A 20,772-nucleotide genomic window follows, 5' to 3' on the forward strand; every position below is an offset into this window, starting at 1 on the left:
ATAGCAACATATGATTTTCTGAAAACTCTTTACAACAGTGCATGGCTCTGAAAAAATAGCAACTGCACTGAAATTAAGGCTGTAGATCAGCCATTGTTGTGTATGTGGCCTATGAACACAACTAATAATAACGAAATAAAACACTGGAGAAGGGAGCTCAGGTTTATAGTACTTTACTGGTCAAAGCCAGAACTGACACACATCAATCAAGGGTATACAATGCAGCTGCGCAGGACCTAAGGCGCCAGTCACACCTATCAGACAAGCGTCTTATCAATGTTTTATGGTTTCATCTGTCTTGTCGTTTGTCGCATCAATTGACCACAATGCTTTGCGGAATCTGGGCGGTGCGAGGACATGCGGAAACAGATCCACGTGTTGCCTGTTGTTGTCCTTACGCTGTTAGCTGCGGGACACAGTAGCTAGTAGCTTGTTGGTTGTGTCAACGTGTTGCGTCTCCACTTTATCAGTACCACTACCACAGTAGGTGCCAAGTCTGGCACTGATTCCGTGTGTATGTATATAGCCTCCAGGTACGCAGACTAAGCATGGCATCATTGTGGAAAATTAATATTTTCTGTTAGCAACGACTCCATTATTTTTAATAAAGCGCATCCATTTTACCACAACACACGACTTGCTGCATTTCAGGCTGTTAGCCATGACGCAGACGTCGATGCAGGCTATAGGCGAAATATAGGATAAGAGATGACATGCGTCTCCAAGTTGGAGCCTATAGTTGCGCCTGGGCGCACGGCTCTCTCCTATCTGCAGTCCGACCGTTCAGCGTTACTTCAGGAGAGGAGACGACAGATTGAAGAGTGCATGCCACTGCTTTGGCATTGCCAGTGGACACCTCGATGTTAATGTTATTAAAAAAAATGAGAGAAAAAAAAGGGGGGGAATCATTAAGCTATATAGACCAGAGCTAGGTTAGGAGTGAATGATAAAATGCATGCACCTTGAATTATAACGTTTGTTTTAATTTTCTGTTCGGCCACGACGGGCAGGGATTATATTTTCCTGTTGAATTGCTTACTGGAACAGACCAAACTACTTTACTTAACAATAAAATCATTTTCGTTACGAAAGTGCATAGGCTCTTTCCTCTTCCGTGTCTGCACTCTGCAGAAAAAAAACAACAGAGTGTGAAAAGAACAGAGTGTGAAAAGACCGCCCAGTGCAGCGTAACAAACGGACCTTCTCTCCTATTGGTTGGCGGGTAAACCCAACCCTTTTTGTCTTGTCTGAAGTCCCGCCTTGTTCTTCAGTTTGTCGCCTACAAAATGTTTTCTGTCTTGTGTCTTGCCCCCCCCCCATGAAACACGTTTGTCTGATGAAACCACGTGACTCCCATTAGAAATGCATTGGGAGCTGTCTTGTCTGATGCTTTTCATCAGACAACCATAAGACGCTTGTCTGATAGGTGTGACTGCGGCCTAAGAGCACCTAGCACAAGGCAGAGTGGTCTGCCACATAAAGTAGTCCCTGGAGAAGCAATACACTACAGCCATTATTTAACTTTTCTTTCAAACTATGTTGAATATTTAATCAATGTTCACTTCTGTGGGGTCCCTGGCACAACTCTTCAGATGGGGGTCCACAGCCATACACATACATATCATGTTGGGGGTTCCTTGGCACGAAAGTTTGAGAACTATACTGAAGGCATTGGTAGAATCAGGACAGCACAATTAGAAAACTGGAAGCACCTGCCGCCAGTGACTAAATAGATTTCATGGATTTAATTTGGTGAAAAAGATGTCTTAGTCACTCTCATGACATGCACTTCCTTCAGAATGACTCATTTTAAAGTAGAATTTAAACTCAGGAATCAAAGAAAAATAACCAAAAGTGACTGGATATGTCAGCCAAAATGGAAGAGAAGTAGCAGAGAGGAGTAGCAGCTAGGCAAGTCCCACATAGGACCATTCTAACCACTCTCAACTAAAAATCACATGAGTGTAACAGGACAATGAGGACATGCCACTGTTCTGTGCTGCATTGACTGACTGAGTGAGAATTTGAGAAAGCAGGAGTTTGGTACTGGAAAGCTTTTATAGGGGTGTTGGGCGGGGCAACACCTGCAATCAGGAATGAACAGCAGGTGTGCAGCCTAATAAGGAGCACAAGCTAGTTGACCAGATTTTAACCCTTAGCATGATCTGTCAGTTGCAATGTTTACAAGTTTCAAAGGGTTAGTTACACTAAGAAAGACACATCTGATGCCATGAGTGTGATGGACTTGAACAACTTTGTTGAAAATTCAACAAAGGTCACAATCACATGGTCAGAATGTGACCAAAAGTAATATTTCTCTGCGTAACACTACTACTAACCATAGGGTTAGCTTATTTAAAATGAAAGGTCTGAAACACGTGCTTCTAAAGGTGCAAGCAACATATTTCTACGACATTTGGTTCAAGAGGTCTTTGTTTAATGTTAAAACCTTTTTATCCCAATGGGATTTCCTTTTTTCAATGTCCATAAGTCTCAGAAACTGTTCCTAAACCCCCAAACAGGTGTTTTTAAAACAAACATTGAACTAAAAACAAACATTAAACCTGTATATAGGAGGGGCTAGCGCCCCTCAAAACTCACACCAGTGTGAAGTGAGGGGTGATGTTATCATTATACATCATCTCACTTTTGTTTTGTTTACACAATGGTTGTGTTTACACAAACACTCCAAACTGTCCATCCATTGTCAATGGCATTCAATGTCTGTGTTTGCACAAACACTCCAAACTGGCCATTCATTGTCAGTGGCATTCAATTGTGTTAGGACAATGTTTGTGTTACTTTACACGCAATCCTGCCAGTTCTATTACATGAGTCAATAATATCACTATGAAGTGACGTTGGTGTTCTCATCAGAATCACTCAACCATCATAAAGATGTAGCAGAAATGTAAACTCTGAGGTCTTATTTATAAATGGGCAAACATTTGCAACATTTGCAAACTACAATAAGGGAGCAGAAAAAAGAAGCAGCAGTGCACAAGAACAGTAACAGGTGCTCTTTGGAGTATTTTTTTGTTTGTTTCAGGACAAAGAAAATCAGTGGGAAGAAAAGGGACGGTGCCAAACTAAGGCCTCTTTTAGACGGCGACCATCTCCATATAACACGTCAAAGTCCCGTTGCGTTCTCATTTTTTTGGACCATTTACATGAGAACGCACACTTGAATGAAAACGCTACAAAGTGCATGCATATATATGCCAGGTCGCTAGGTGGCGCGTGTCCTTGTGGGGTCCGTGTGATGCAGCGCATATATAAACCATAGACATAAGTCACGCATGCGTAGAACTACTTCCGTTCTTCTTCTACACAGAAAGTAAACAAACGTCACGTAAATAACCCTTAGTAACCCTAGCAACCCTTCCTATGACGATTATAAAAACTTTTCGTCTCTGGTAATCAGTGTACTCAGTGTTGCCATGTCTGCTTATTATAAGCGACTTTGGGCTTGTTTTTCTGTTTTGATTGATTGATTAAAATATAACACTTAACAGTTTGCAGAATTACTGTACATTTCAAGCACAACTCAATACAAAGACTGTTAACTGTGAGTGGACGACCCAATAAAGCATTACACTTGTTTACAAGAAGGTCCACCTTGTTTTGCTTTTGCTGTTATGTGTTGTTTTTATATGTGTTTTGTTTTCTTTAGTCATTCATGGTGTTAACGTGTCTTATTGTGATTTATTGTCTTAAATAAAAAAACATTTGATAACAAAAAAAGAAGGTCCACCTTGTTCAATTCATCAAAACATTTAGAGACGTACAAATAGACACTTCTAGCCAAAGAAAAGAACAGGAATTCAACTGCAACTGTAAAGTTGCTTATTAATATTGGTAGTTGTGGGTTGCGTTTTTTGGGGCTTGTTTCTAAAGTGTAGTTGTTTATTTGGGCTTGTTTCCTAAAGTTGTTTAAAGCAGTGATTCTCACACATCTGACATCTCCATGTCAAAGACCTCCACATTAATGTATTTGTCCAACTATAAGGACCCTACATTTCAAAATGTTTTGTGCCAGAAAGAACAACAAGATTTGTTTTAAAAACAATATTCCACATTTGTGTCACTTTTTCTTTTGTTGAAACTAGCAGATCTACAAGCTCACAACGCGTCACACCTGATTGCTTGTTTCTCGCACACAATGTGGCAACACTAATAGTAATAAAAGGATAGAGAGACTGAACCGGAGCAGTAGCAAATAACTAAAAAAATAAATAATAAATAAATAACGGGTTAGAATAGGGTTATAATAAACCAACTGCAGGCTATGGCTAAAAAACGATCCAAAGCTGACCATTTTGTATGGACGGACGAAGAGGTGGAGATGCTACTACACACAACTTTAGACTATAAAGCTTCCAAAACTCTGGAGAATGTAGATTGGGAATCTATCCAGTCCAAATGGGCTGATATCGCCGCAGAGTTTATCCAGCAGTACCCCGCGAGTGAACCTGGATCACTCACAACAAAAGCATTCCCACACGACAAAGCGACGATTTCCAAAAACCAAATAGCTGCAAAGCTCAAAGCGACTAGAGGGAAATATAGACAGGCTGTAGATAGTCAGAAGAGGAGTGGACATGGACGTGTGGTCAGTCTTTACTTTGAGCTGTGCAACCAAATCTGGGGAGGGTCGCCAGCTACTACAGCTATAGAGGCAGCCGTTGAATCAGCTGAACTAAACGGCGACAGCCCTAGCCCTAGCCCTAGGCCTACTACTGGAGACAATCCAGACTCCCCGGTCGCCGCCAGTACAACTTCTGACAATCCGGGCTCCAGCCAGGCGACGAACTTCGGGAGGCGGAGAACCATGCTCCAGGTATGTTCATTTATATGTCATTTAGCATAGTGTAATAACTGTAACTTACAAAGTCACACGCGCCCACACTCTCTCTCTCTCTCTATTTCTCTCTCTCTCTCTCTCTCTCTCTCTCTCTCTCTCTCTCTCCACACACACACACACACACACACACACACACACACACACACATTGGGTGCGTTCGAAAATGCGCACCGGGAGCGCACTTGCCTATATTAGTTTGCATTGCACAGTGCGCTCAGTGCGCTAATTCCGAACGCGCCCAATGTTGCTCCTCAGTCATCTGTCGGTATACGTAGGCTACTCTATAAAGTCCGACCTATATTATACAGTTGTGAGTCAAGGTTACATGTCCATTCCATACCATTTAGCACTTTTTAATTTAGGCTTGGTCTGTGCATATATGTCTTCTTTTAAAGCACAGCTCAAGACATACTTCTACACTCTTGCTTTTAGTTGAGCTTTTCAAATTCTTCTTGTTATTCATGTCCTCACTGTATTGCATTACTGGCACTGCTATTATATGTCCTTGCTTTTTTGCTGCATTTCATATCATAAGGTGCTATACAATGAATTGATGAATATTTTCCCTCTGCTCCCTCTTTTCAAGGAACACCTCAACACCCATAAAGGGGACAGGCTGAAGAGGAAACTCCGGGTGGATATGCAGCAGGCAGACCTGGATGTCAAAATGAGAATCGTCGATATTATGGAGGAGGCAGAGAGGCGCAACACCGAAAGACTTGATAGGATAGCTGATGCGCATCAAAGAATGAGCAACAGTTTTGAAATCCTCGTCACGCATCTAACTTCCCAGCCACACTATCCACCACAACCATATCCACCACAACCATATCCACCACAATCATATCCACCACAACCATATTCAGCAAACCCCAATAACAGCAGCACTGGTCATGCAAACATTCACCCCCCACCCAGGTTCATGCACACCCACACATCTGTGCATTCAGCATATGCCCCATGTCCTGTCCCATACACACACACACCAGCACCTGACCACTACACACCATCACCTACATGCCCAGCACCTGTACCATTCTTATACTGACGTGCACTGATGCAGAGTGAAGAGGAGAGTGAAGAATATGTCAATTTAAATTAGAGAAATTGTGCAGTTTACAGTGTGTTTTTGTTTTTTTGCTCTTATTATTTATTATTATACGCTTCTCAGGGAAGATCATTTCAGTTTACAAAAATGCAGAATTGCAGATGTAATTTCATTCGTTTTTTTTATTTAACCAATGCATATTGTTTTCAAACAAAATAAATACAATGTTTTGAACAAGTTCAAACAAAAGTCTTTCAAATTCATTAATGGTCTTAGACCTGAAGACAATTCTAAAAAAAGAAAAAGAAAAAAAGTTTCTATATCAGTGGTTTTCTGACTATAAGTAAATTATATGTATTTGGCCACCGACCCAAAGATTTGCACCACATTTTGTAGCACAGCACTCGGTGCCGCACTGAGCTTGTATATCTACTATTTTCCCAATAGCTAAAGTATAACATAATGCAAAAAACACCAAAAGGGGTTCCTGTCCTGAATGGGTTAAGGGTCAAGGTACTTGGTGAGAATTCTCCTCACTCTCTTTCCGCTTCCCTCATTACAGTCAGTGAGATATCTGTTACTCTGTGTGGGAGGCTGGTGAACTCTGTCACTCTGTATGGCTTCCTGCTCAACATGAATGTCGACACTTTCATTATTGGCCTCACAATAATTGTGTAGGACGAAGCATGCATAAATTACATTTGGCAGGTCATGCAGATTTATGTCCATAGGCCGCCGCAGAGCTGCAAACCTGGCCTTCAGCCGACCAAATGCACATTCAATGACCATGCGGGCCTTACACAGCATAAGTCCAAAGTATACTGTTCTGATGGTGTAGAGCCACCGTTAGAGTACTCTTTCATGAGATATGGCAGAAGGGGGTAGGCAGGGTCCCCCAAGAGAAAGATGGGTTTGGCCTCCTCCTCATCCACAAGCTGCTTCTCTAGTTGAGGTATCTTCCCGGTCTTCAAATAGGTATTCACCTCGGAATTGGCAAAGACACGTGCGTCATGGACACTTCCAGGCCACTTTATGACGACATCCACTGCTCAACAGTGCCATCCAGTGTTATTGGCGTGGTACTGTGTGTGTGTGTGTGTGTGTGACACATAACACAATAAAAAAGTCTTTATCAAACAAACAAATAGCTCTTCAGCCTTCATTACCTGTATTTGGACATACAGCTTGGACATTCAGGGAATGTCTGCACTTCCTGTTAATATAGTCCATGGAATTGACAGATGGCTGTTTTATGTCAATGTGTGTCCCATCAACCGCTCCCAAACATTGAGGCATTCCGTGATCCCGCATGAACCCAGAGACCAGCTCCTCTGCCTCGGGTACAGTGAAAGGTAGCCCAATATACTTTGGGCCGAGCAGGACAGTGATGGCTTTGCAGGTTTTTCTTATTATAATAGACGCAGTCGGGCGTGATATGCCGAAGGCATTAGCCGTTTTTAGTAGCCGTCCCTCGTCACTTAAATAATATAATGTGAGAGCTACCTTTTTCAGCACACCAACGGGTGCTCTCTTGTTGGTAATTTCACCCTCGATTAAAGGACGAAGTTCTTCACTCAGGGCGACAAGCAGGGCCGGTTCTAGGCATAGGTGAACTAGGCGGTCGCCTAGGGCCTCAACCACTGAGGGGGCCTCGTCACAGGGAGAAGATTTTTTTTGTATGTATCCCCTATCCCTTACATGGGCTACTGGCCACATGTGGCCCCCACCTAGCTTCTTAATTTTGATCTCAAAGTGCACCAGATTGAAGCATTTTCATGGCAAATTTACAAAATTTTCTGGACCCCGGGTGGGCTTGCGCCCCCCTGGACCCCCCCCCCGGCGTGGCACAGCAGGAGGGGGGGGGGCCCTCAGATAAATAAGTTGCTTGGGGCCTCAAAAGGCCTAGAACCGGCACTGACAATCTGACAAAGAGCATAGAAACATGGTTTGAATAGAAGTGAGAAGTAGCCTAATGAAAGAACGGAGTGCAAGGCAGGTGTGTGAAATCCACTCTATACCCGTCTTGACAGGGAAAGAGAAGATGAAGCCATGAGGGTGGGTGTGAGAAAAAAAGACAATCGCCCCAAGCATGCACCTCGGAACGCTAACCCCAGTAAAACTAACCTTATTCTAAAACTATGCCTAAAACCTAACCTTATTCATGACCTGAACCTCAGTAAAACTATGCCTAAACCTAACCTTATTCATGACCTGAACCTCAGTAAAACTATGCCTAAACCTAACCTTATTCATGACCTGAACCTCAGTAAAACTATGCCTAAAACTAACCATATTCCTGAACTGAACCTCAGTAAAACTATGCCTAAACCTAACCATATTCATGACCTGAACCTCAGTAAAACTATGCCTAAACTGCGTGCATGTTTTATATAGTGTGTGTTTGAGGGTGTATAGTTTTTGAGCGGACACATACACACATGAGTGATTAACACCCTGGTGTGATGATGGTTGACAAACCGAGCAAACTGTTTGGACACCATCTAGTGTTCATCAGCAGACACTGCACGTGTTGTTGCCTGGATAATGGTGTTCAAATCTGTTTCCGATTTAAAATCATTCTGTCATGAACTGAACTGTCATGAACTGTGTACTTTTATTATGTAGTGATGCACTAATAGTGTTTCCCGTTTTGCTTAGTGTTTGCCTGTCTTGTCTCACCTCCCTGTGATCACTAGTTTTCTCCACCTGTGTCCTGTTAATCGTGAAAATGTGGCACAAATATTTGAACGTATATTCTTTCAGAGTGAGCGTTTTTAAGTCACATATCTTTGCTTCTGGGGTGTCCCTGGAACATGGCCAAATAAAGATCTTTTTGGGGGTCCTTGACATGAAAATGTTTGAGAACAGTCAGGATTTAGAAGGCATGTGTATAGAATAAATGGGTTAAACCCCTCTTATCTGCTTGAGTATAGATGTTGTTATGGTGTTCTGTTCCAGTCCTGTTTGTATGCATTTGAGAATAAATCAGTGTTCATTTGACCTGCTCTCTGCTCCTGACTGTCATTTGGGTCCCACCGTGAAACGCATTCTATTTTAATTATTTAATAATAATATAATTTGTAGATCGGCTATTTTCAAATGATTTTTGTATTCATTTTGAAAACTTGAAATAGTAAAATAATGTGTACTTTTGGTACTATACATTTTAATGCCAATACTTATGCTTTAACTCAAGTAAACTTTGAATTCCGGAGTTTTACTTGTAACAGAGTATTTCTACATGTTGATACAATGTTGATACAATGTTTAAATTATGACAGACAATTCCTGCTGTCGAAATATGACCCCCCCAGTCAAAAAACACTTTGTTTGAAATAGACACTCATGCTTTCCAAGGTGTGATTTGGGATGAATACAAAATAAATATCAAGGTTAAGGTCAAGGTCAAGGTTCTTTATTATTTGTCTCATTATGTGTCTCAGACAAAGGGCCCGCATGCAAGCGTAGCCCTTATGTCCATGTCTCCGCAGTGCAGTGCCAAATATCAACATCTTAAAACCAAAATGTTGAATTGTGGATTTGAGCTCACATGCCCTGATGTAAATCAAATGGGAGGGGGGGGGGGAAACTACCTGTCAGCGGGGAGTGTTGGCTGGGAGGAGGACCACACAATTTCCCCCAACTGTCCCCAGATGTCATCAATGACTGGAAATAAACACAATACCATACCATACCATACCATACCATCTTTATTTCTATAGCACATTTAAATAACAACAAGTTGTACCAAAGTGCTTTACAATAAAATAATAAAAATCACAACTTCATTTAAAAACAAACAACATACAGTACACAGTGTCACTTTCAACATCAAAAGCTCATACTATGCTTGGAAAAGCCAAAGAATAAAAATATGTCTTGAGGCGTGATTTAAACACCTGAAGAGTGGGGGCTTGTCTTATGTGCAGAGGCAGCTCATTCCAGAGTTTGGGAGCTGCCACTGCAAAAGCCCGGTTCCCTCTGAGCTTCAGCCTTGATTTAGGCACCACCAGGAGAAGCTGGTCAGACGACCTGAGGGTCCTTGTGGGAACATACGGTATGAGTAGTTCAGAGAGATAAATGGGTGCCAAACCATTTAAACATTTAAAAACAAAAAGCAAAACCTTGAAATCAATCCTGTATCGCACAGGAAGCCAATGGAGGGAGGCTAGTACAGGACTAATATGGTCACGTTTACGTGTGCCTGTAAGCAACCGTGCAGCGGCATTCTGGACTAGCTGTAAGCGAGAGATGGAGGCCTGGTTAACTCCAATATAAAGGGCATTACAGTAGTCGAGGAGGGATGTCATAAAGGCAATGAGAGTCATTTGTACACAGTACAATCTAACAGCAGAATACTGGAAGGTAAATGGGTCTGGATGGGGTCAGTAGATGGTGGAAGGAGGTGGTGTGGGACTGTAAGCAGCCTTTGAGGTACACTGACTGAATGTGTATAGAAAATCTAACACAATCAATGACCTCTGCTTTTTTTTTGCTCTTAAGAGGGTATAGGCCTCTGCCCACTTTGTAAAATAGTCCATGATGACACAGACATCCATTTTCAGTGCGAGTTGCTAACTCCCTGCCTCCTCTCCTCATCGAAATGGACTGTCGTCCCTACGGGATACAGATTCAGTTTGGTTAACTAAACATACTGCATGTCAAACTATGCGATCACAGAAGCAAGCTCACTTTTAGGCTAAGGCTACTCACCCGTCGAGCACTGCCGTCAGGTCAGTCCGACCAGTGGTGGTCGTCCAATTCAGAATCTTTGTCAGAGTCGCTGTATTTGATAGCGATGCGGCGAGATAACATGGCGGCCACGATGTTGCCCATGGGCTCCTGCGGTTTCTCCTTTACCTGGATGTGCTTCAGCTTATTATTGCCTGGTGAGTACACACACACACACACGTTTGAACACTCGGGTTATGTTGGATCCCTGGTGAGTCAGTGCCAGTGCCCACACGTACATTTTAACACACATGTGGTTAACGGCCAAGCTACACCAGGCAATTTTGCGCGCGTGCGTATGCGTTTACTGTGCGCGTACAGTGCATTTGGATAGGACCAATATATGTCAATGATACCAGCTACACCAGACGCACGGATACCGCGTCCTACGCGTGCTCTATAAATAGGATCGGTTCAAACATTTTTACGTGCGTATAATGCCCCCATGCGCGCGTATCTATATATCCTCCCGGAAGGTCCCGCACAAATCTGCCGCGCGTCTGACAGATCGATGTAGCCAGGGCATTTGGCTTACGCACGCACGGTCCGCACGTTTAGAGTAAACGCACGAGAAAAGCCTGGTGTAGCTTGGCCGTAAGGCACTCACACTCACATTACCAAATATATTACAAGTAAAGTTGTGGTGCTGCCCGGTGTGTATCCATCAGACATGCCCAATGCCTTTACTGTACAGTAGTCAGCTGGACTCACCCATGCGTATGGCAGAGAGCAGGTCATACTGTATATTCAGTCAGCTGGACTCACCCATTCGTATGTCAGAGAGCAGGTCTATGACCAGCGGCTGCTCGTCGTGTCCCGGGTGGTGGTGGGTCGCGGAGGGTGGCGGCGGGGGTCCAGGAGGAGGGGGTATGGGTGGGAGCGTGGTGAAAACCTGTGGCTCAAAATTAACACAAAAAAGGTAGAAAATACGACTTATTACTAAGTAAATTCGCTGCGTATGTGAATGAATAATATGGCAGGGCAGGGAGGCCATGCCACAAGGCAAACATTACATTAACATTAAATGTCACATACGATATTGTTTTAAAATCCCTATCATTATGTGTTGTGTTTGGTGTTGACATTATACAACAACCGAACAACGATTTGAAGTAGTGACACTACTTGGGCAGTGTTTCAGCCTAACTATGCCTGAGAACCAATGGCATCTCTTATCCACTATGTGACAGGATAATACAGTATATATTACAGTATTTCTGACCTTTCTCTGTCCCTCCTCCTGGGTTATTGTTGATTTTAATGCGGTGTTTCTTCACTGCTGCAGCCCGAGCTCTTTTTTTTTTGTCTCTGAAATAAAAATAATTATAATATAAAACAATATTATCTCACGGCTTTGCTGGGGGGTGGTGCGGTGTATGCTGCTGCTGGTGGCCTGGTGCCGTGCTGGGGCCAAATATGTTCTTGGGGGCGGGGCGTATTGTAGGGGGGTCCTTGGGCCATGATCTTCTGTTGAAAGTGAAATTTCTTCCTGCCGTGGCGGGGGGTGGCGTGTTGTATGCTGTGGGCTCAAGTGCGCGGTCATGTGCCCGAGACAGAGATTGATAATCTCCGTCAAATTAGTGCTATGAAAACTGATCCATCGTCAGCAAGCCTAGAGGCGCTTGCTGACGATAGGCACATTTTATTAATGGATTAAATAGGCCCGGGCCCTCAAGGTGTTTTAACATTAAATGTCACATACGATATGGTTTTAAAATCCCTATCAAGCCGCGACACTAGCGTTGACTCCCATTGTAACAATGGAATGCGGAAGTGCTCATTCTATCTCAATAGCATAGTTCCAGCCATTGGAGCAACCCGCTTTGCGGCGAGATCAAAGTGTGTCGCTACTCCCCTACTCTACACTCTGAGTGAATTGATCCCAGGACCCACACTTTGTTTTTCAATCAAGACTGATCATCTGCAGTCTGCACCCCACACACACGCACACACACACGTCACGCACGCACACTCCTGTGAGTAGCCTAGAAATTAGATGGCTAGTGGTGAAACTTTTTATATTCAATTACATTATAATTCATAAAATAAAAGCTATAGATACATGATAGATAGATACATATAGCCCATATCCCATACATAAAAGTCTATCTATTTTTAGCTTGGGTAAAAAAATAATTAATAATGCTAAAAAATAAATGGTTTTGGACATTAATCATTCAGCAATGATGTGTCTTCTTATAGCTATTATAGGCTTCATCTTCATCTGCTTGTCTTTGGAAACTCTTAAAGTAGGCCTTCAGACACATGTAGTGTCTGCTGATGGACACTAGATGGCGTCCAAACAGCAGCTGATGTACACAGGTTCCATCACTACAGTTCACACAACTTATATCATTTAAAAAATAATGAGGAATTTCTGAAAAGGTTTGTGAGAGAAAGTCCTTGTTGGCAAGAGAAATTGGTACATTGGTTAAGATCTGTAACCCAATGACTGTTACCAGGCATTATTGAATGAATACTCATTACTCGCGTCATCTCACGAATATGTAAAAATCACACCCGTGTGAACTGAGTGGTGCAACTCCCCTCTCCCCCCCTCCTCTCTCTCTCTCATTAGCAGGCAACAGTGCAGCACTGTCTCTCTCTGTTTCTGGCACAACAGCGCCCCTACTGGTACTCAGTCATACTGGTGCTCATTAACGTCACATAGGTGAACACGGATATTGCTGTTCCTTGGAGTGGTTGCACCACTCAAAAAATCTTTGCACATTGACCATAGAAACTTCAAAATAGTATTGACAAAGTAGCCTGATCGTATAGTCCTACATACTTACACCTAGAAACCCTTCAAACCATCTTACGGTGGACATGTTTGCCTGGATATATATTTAGAAATATAGTGCTTTCAAATTTGATAAATGTATAATGGGGCTCAATAGCAGGTTATGGCAAAATCACTTTCACTAGAAACTCCATTCACACTTTTTATAATTCAGCTTATTGTGGAGACACATGCTGGAACCTTTTACTTTGAAATGTTTTGTATTTTCTGAGTTATTTAACTCAGAAACACCCAATGCATTCTCAGCACAAACTTTGGCATATACTAGTCCTACATACTTACACCTAGAAGTCAAACCTATTTAGGTTAATCTTACGGGACATGTTTGCCTGAAATGTAATCTTTGAAATGTTTCATAGTTTTAGAAATATAGTGCTTTAAAATGTATAATGGGGTTCAATGGCAGATTTTGGCACATCAAATAATCACACTACTAATGCCCACACATTCATGGTCTATTTACAAACCCAACACTTTGTTTGAACTAGCCCACTGCGCCATTGGTACCAGTCAATTTGTGTGTGTGCGTGGTCTTTTAGATGAGTCCCAGGGATGGTCTTTTAGATGAGTCCCAGGGATGGTCTTTTAGAGTGCCCCCAAAAGGACAAATACAGAAAAACTAAAACCTTGACATGGCTGCAGTCTGCAGTACCAGGCACTGCATGGTAATCTTCCCATTGCACTTTGCAGCAGCACAGTGTCAAAACGTCTCTCTCTGCTCCCCCTCGTCTTGTGGTCGTTGAGTGCCACTGTGTGGCCATAAATATTTAACACAGTTCCACTGCAGTACCATATACATATAGTGGAAGAGAGAGAGAGACACCGCAGCTTACAAATAAGGTGAACCCAGAAGCCACGAGATGGGATGCAACATCTATAAAGCAATATGGAAATGTATGTCGACATGATTTATTTCTAGGAGATAATCAACAGATTAAAGAGATAATCAACATTTTCAAATCCACAGCAGCCAGCAGCACACCAGATGAAAGAGACACACACAGCTTTAACAAAATGTGAATAATCTGTCTTCTCTGGTTCCGTCAACATCATTTATATCAAAATGTATTTTGAAACAAAAAAAACTCCTCTATTTCATTTCACAAGTGTACATTAGATTGGTGGTATGGCCAGCCGCTCCTATGCCCAGCTGCGTGTGTGTGTGCGTGTTTGTACCACAATTCTTCTGCAATGGCAGATTTGTCTGGTTTCCAGGCGGATGTGGTCCTATCCTCAGCACTCTGGGCAAGACCTAGTTCTACGCTGTAGAGTAAAGCAAAGCAAAGTTCTTTGTTTACCCAGGGAAGTGGACTAAGCTCGAGATGCTTGTTACATACAGCCACACCCTGCTCATAGAACATTTCATGGTAGGGGTTCAATGCCTTGCTCAAGGGCACTTATAGGTTGTGACCAGGCTATATTCTCTTGGCATGATGAGTATAAGGCTGGGACCGAGGCGATATACCCTCAGTCGTACGCGGCGGTGCGCAGCGGCGGCATGGGCAGCACGCTGAGCCTGCGGCGGTACGGCGCCATCACGCCCTCGGCCCTCAGGCTCTGCACCTCCAGCTCGCCGAGCTGGCGCAGGTGGAAGAGCACGGTGAGCTTGTGCGTCATGGTGCGCAGCGCCAGGAACGCCGACAGGATCTCCGCCATCAGGAAGGCCAGGTAGACGGCGTGCACGGCCCGCTCCAGGGGCAGGATGACGATGGCCTCGTCCGTCAGGAAGAACAGCAGGACGGGCAGCTGGAACACGAAGGACAGGAGCCAGAACGCCGCCAGCTCTGGCACCTGCATGAGAGAGACGGGGGAGTTAGCCAAATTGAGACCTCTCTAATTGATTCTAACGTAATGTAGCCTTATTGTGCATACTCAGACTCAGACACACACACACACACACACACACACACACACACACACACACACACACACACACACACACACACTTCACAAGTGTAAATAATGTATTTCTTGTTGTTTTTGTTTTTGTTATTTTCCATACCTATGTTTGATTACTTTGTCTTACTATTTGTATATTACTATTTGCATATTAACTTTGGTGAGAACCACAAGCCCTCCCTGGGTTTCTTTTCTCACCTGCACACACTTCTCTTTTATTGATGTTACCTTTTTTTGTACCGTTTTTATTGTGCGAATAAACTAAAAAGACCAGATTCCACAAAATCTCTTCTGAATCACGTTTTGTTTTGTTCTAAAAAACGTATGTTTCTATATCAGTGGTTCTCAAACTATTTCATGTCAAGGACCCCACAAATTTAATTGGCCACCGACCCTCATCTGAAAAATATTTTCATCTTTGCTCCCCAGAAGCAAAGATGAGTTAAACACATTTTCTGTGAAAGAATATATATTCAATGATTTGCACTCATTTTCAAGATTTTTCAAAAATAGAAGATCTTACAAGCTGTGCCACAGCTTGAAATAATGACTAAAACCACTTCAGCAGGCTATATATACATTTCAACCATTTGAAAATAGCCGATCTACAAGCTCACAATGCCTCTCATCGCGACGCATTGTGTGACCCGGGTAGGTTTAGTTACCTTCTCTCCGAGGTTGCCAATGTAACCCAGGTAGAGTCGCACCACTTCCACCACACTGAGGAGAACGATGCCCGTCACAAGGAGGGCCTGATAGTAGCCAGCAAGGTAATGGAACTGGAAAGAACGGAGGCAGATTAAGAGTGATTAAGATCTATCTTTCTTTCTTACTTTCTTTCTTCTTGTTTTTTAAATGTGGTTCATATTAAGATCAAATGCACAAGTGCATTTCTCTCTCTCTCTCTCCCAAATTGTATAATATTCTGTGAGTGTACATTAATTACACGTTTGGCATTTAGCCGATGCGGTTATCCAGAGTCAAGTGACTTTCACATGTTTATTGAACACTAAAGTCAATAAACAGTTAAACAGTATGTATGAAAAGGAGTGCAGCCTCAAAGAGAGTCTAGAATACCAGCTAAACAGTAAACCTATAGTATCTGTTACATGTGAATAACATGTTATCTGAATAACATGCTATCTGAATAACACAGGTTGGAACAGGGGTACGTATGTATGTAACATGCCATCTGAATAACAGGGACAGCAGGTTGCAAACAAGAAATATACATACATGTACGTACGTAACTTGGACTCAGGGGGGTGGACGCCTCTGCCTTGCATAGTCCCCAGTGAATAGGCAGTTTGCCCTTCACTGGTAACCCTATTTTGGATTAGTTTTAAATATATGAAGGTATTGTGGGCTGGGCTTTTTACAAAAAAGCCCCCCTTTTAAATACTACACACATACATACCTACATACATACATTTCAGAAGTTTTAGCAGTTTTTAAGGACCCACTTTTAGGCCAGTGCACCAGAGCAAGCTCTTGCCTTTTTTTAAACCCTACCCATTTTAACCAAATACATACATGTACGTACGTGTGCGTGCGTGTGTGTGTGTGCGTACCTTGACCTGCAGCATGAGCACAGCAGAGAACCACCAGCAGGGGAAGTAGAACATGTTGAAGTACATGAGCATCTGGAGGGGCAGGTGAGACACCAGCTCATTGGCCACTGTGAAGTAGAAATGGTAAATGGTGCATTGGTGAGTTATGTTTTTATGTGGCCACACCCACCAGTTCATCAGGTATATATACCTGCAGGTTTTGGCATAATACTTAATGACATTAATGAGTTTAATGTTGAAAATGAGTGGTTTTCCGATTTAAGTTCTGACAAGTAAATGTACTATAGTTAGCCTACAAAATAAATACAACTAAACTCTTATTATCCACGACTAGAGAAGACTTCATATAAATTAATGTGGTGCCTAATTGGTGGAAAGTAACTAATTTACTATATTAATTTACTTAAGTATATATAGGTAACATTGAGCTTTTTTGTATTTTATTTGAGCAATTCCAATAGGCTACTTTTATTTCTACTCCTCGGAGGAAAATCTTACTTTTACTCCATTACATTTATTGGAAAACTTGAGTTACTACTAATTATGTAGATTTGGGTTATTACAAAACATACATTAACCACTTCAGCACGAAAAATAGCCGATATACAAGCTCACAGTGCATCACAATTATGCGTCGCATTGTGAGCTTGTAGATCGGTTACATTCAAATATTTTTTTATAGACACATATTCTGCATATAGTGAGTAGTCTGAGTACGTTCTAGTTTTGTTACCCCTGTGTCAATCATCTAATGTGATCCTGGGCTCTACACACCCTCCACCAACCTAGTCCCCATATATGGGGGACAAGGGGAGAGCAACGGACTTAACTCATGCTTCCTTCATGCCTGAGTGTCCAAGTTGCTCCTTTACACCTGACAGGGGGGGAGTTTCCCTGGTTGGACGTAGCACGTGGAAGGAACACGTTATTCCAACCAGTTCCTTTCCCCTCCATCAGGCGCCCCGGCTGGCCAGGGGGAGGCAGTTTAGAGACCAGGATTACTGCATGTTTTTGTGAGGGTACCTACCCTAGGCTAGGGGACACGGGGAGAACATGCAAACTCCACACAGAAAGGCCCTTTCGACAACCCCGCCTCGGGTATGGGCACTGATGACGCGGAGGAGGAAGCACTCCGCCAGCACCCACAGCGCCCCGAGCGGGAATCGAACCCAGGACCTTCTAGCTGTGAGGCGACAGCACTACCAACTGTGCCTCCGTGCCCCCACTTTAAGTACATTTTGATGCCAAATTATTTTGCACAAAATAAACATTTTGAATTGTGGACTTTTACTTGCAACGAAGTTGTTCTACATATTGCAGTAGGCCTACTGATACGTTTAGTGAAGTAAAACAGTACTTTGACCACCTGCCAATTACAGCGCGGTTCTAAAACTTTTTCATGTCAAGGAACCCCTCATAACCTCATAAAAATAAGATTTGTACAGCTCTAGGCTCTATAGCAGTGATTCTCAACCAGTTTAACGGACTGTCCCAACCTGAGCTGCCCGCCTGCTGCTGCTGCTCCCTGGCGAAGTCACTGTCTCTGGTCCGGTTGCCGGAGAACACCGAGCCGCCCACGTAGGCCAGACCCATGCGCAGGTTCTGTGGTACCGGAGAGTAGAACACAGGCATGATGGTGGAGAGACGGCATGCAGTGCTATGGAGAATAAGCATCTATCCTCTCTCTCTTTCTGTGTGTGTGTGTGTGTGTGTGTGTGTGTGTCATTAATCCCTGCCGTTTTGTGCGCGCACACACACACACGCACACGTAACACGTGGGCGCGCGCAGATACAAGCTGGCGCACTACAAACAGACAGGCGTCTGCCTGTCTGTTTGTAGTGCGCCCGCTTGTATCTGCGTGCTAATCAGATTATGCAGCAGGAGGCGGTCGAACAGGGGATTAGCTCTAGGGTTGAATCAGTGGAACGGTGGTTAGTTATAGTTTACAGCTGACTCACTCAGTCAGAAAACATTGTTTTTATATAGTTCCACCAATTAGAAAGAAACGTAACCACAACGAGGCTGAAGTTAAATATACTTACAAAAACAAACAAAATACAATGGTTTATCATGGATTAACATATATTGGTTTTTGACGGTAAAAAGTATCTGATAATCATGAAAAACGACATACTGTATGTAGTCGTTTTTTCATGGTTTTTACTACTGTATACCGGTAGTACGCTTTTCTTTCAACGCTAAAAATGTATTATATGGCTCAGACACAGACACTTTCAAAGAAATTAGATCTATTTATCTATCTATCTATTTTATTTTTACTATATGTTTTATTTTGAGTTAGTGTTTGTAAACAATTTTACTTATTGCCTTTGTTAAATGTTAAATGTTTGTCTGTGTCGTCCTTCTTTTACCGTCGCATAATGTTGTTGTGGTCTAGAGTCGGTCCTCTGCTCAGCTTCCTGACTAAACTATAGTATAAACTATAGCATAATGTTGTTGTGGTCTAGAGTCGGTCCTCTGCTCAGCTTCCTGACTAAACTATAGTATAAACTATAGTATAAACTATAGCATAATGTTGTTGTGGTCTAGAGTCAGTCCTGAGAGTCCTCTGCTCTGCTTCCTGACTAAACTCCACCCACTGCTACAGCACCCCCCACCCCTGTGAAAGCACAACTCAATACAAAGACTGTTACTAACGTCTGGGTTTCCTAGGCTAGTTACTGTGTGGACGACACACTGAGCATTACACTTGTTTACATTAACAGGGTCCACCATTTTCAATTCATCAGACACACGTAAGGGTCCATTTGGTTGGTTCCTTTTGTGGTTCTGGCCTGTGTCTTTAGTTTAAAATGAAAAGCTTTGAGAATGACTGCAGTCTGCAGCAAGTGATTATATCCAGCAGGTGTCACTGTTTAACCATTTATGTTTATGCTGTAAAAAACAATAATAATTTGGTACAATTATTTAGTAACAACTATAAGCTCTTGTTAATATTTGTATTATGTAAAGAAGACGAAAAAAAGGAGACACCTAAACACTTTCATTTCCTGAATTAAAAAACAATATATAATGTCTGTCCATTAAATACATATACATCCATGTCAGATATAAATTATATTAATATGTTTTCCATACAAAGGTCAATACAAGCAGGGGCCTATCTAATGAAATGTATTAAGCCGGGATTTAACAGATATCCTGGCTTAATATATCCTGGATCAGCGATAACCGGTTTCATGAGGGCTGATAGCTAGTTAACCTAATTCGGTTTCATGAAAGCAATGAATGCCACACTTGTTTCCATGGAAACTAATGATGTGGACTTGATCCGGACCAGGATAACAGCCAGGTTTAACATAATCCTGATGTCTTTACTGTTCAAAACCAATATTTCTTCCAATTATTATGTGTTTTACGGTACCATAGGCTTCTGTAGAACTCCCGAGTCCGAATTCAAAAAACTTTTTTTTTAATAGCAGCTGTACATGAAATGTTAATGTTGATTTAGCATCAACATGATTATTTACCGATATAAATACATGGTTTGATAACCTACAAGTAGGCGAAAGTCATTTTCTGCTAGGCTTATGTCTCTCCATCTACCCCGTCTTCAAGCCTCCATCCCTGGGCAGAGGTTGATTGATTGACTGGTGGTCATGGAGCTCTGTGCAGTGCCGTCTCTTTACAGTCTAAAATCAATGGTTAAATTATTCCATAACACTGAAAATTATCAATTTTCCAATTAAAATCAAATTATGGTTAAGTGTTTAAATGACATTTATTCTGTTTGGACAAAGTGCAGTTAAGAAAAGGTGGCGATCAATGAAGAATTTCTCTATGTCACATGTGAAGTGTAAAACTGGGAATTTCACCCAAGGAATCCATGATGAA

At 42.4% G+C, this 20,772-nt stretch overlaps 1 protein-coding gene across 1 annotated transcript; it reads right to left on the minus strand.

Moving 5' to 3' along the window:
- Nucleotides 1–14,913: 14,913 nt before the first annotated feature.
- Nucleotides 14,914–18,548, minus strand: LOC308331556 (transmembrane protein 17A-like; the record flags this gene model as incomplete). The annotated part of the gene is made up of 4 exons (XM_080787041.1): nt 14,914–15,237; nt 16,011–16,124; nt 16,917–17,023; nt 18,422–18,548. The coding sequence occupies 4 exons, from the start codon at nt 18,546–18,548 to the stop codon at nt 14,914–14,916; spliced, it is 672 nt and encodes a 223-aa protein (XP_080643167.1).
- Between the last annotated feature and the right edge of the window lie 2,224 nt (nt 18,549–20,772).

The sequence above is a fragment of the Protomyctophum bolini genome, assembly GCF_963924005.1.
Source record: "Protomyctophum bolini genome assembly, chromosome: 17".
Lineage (NCBI taxonomy): Eukaryota > Metazoa > Chordata > Actinopteri > Myctophiformes > Myctophidae > Protomyctophum > Protomyctophum bolini.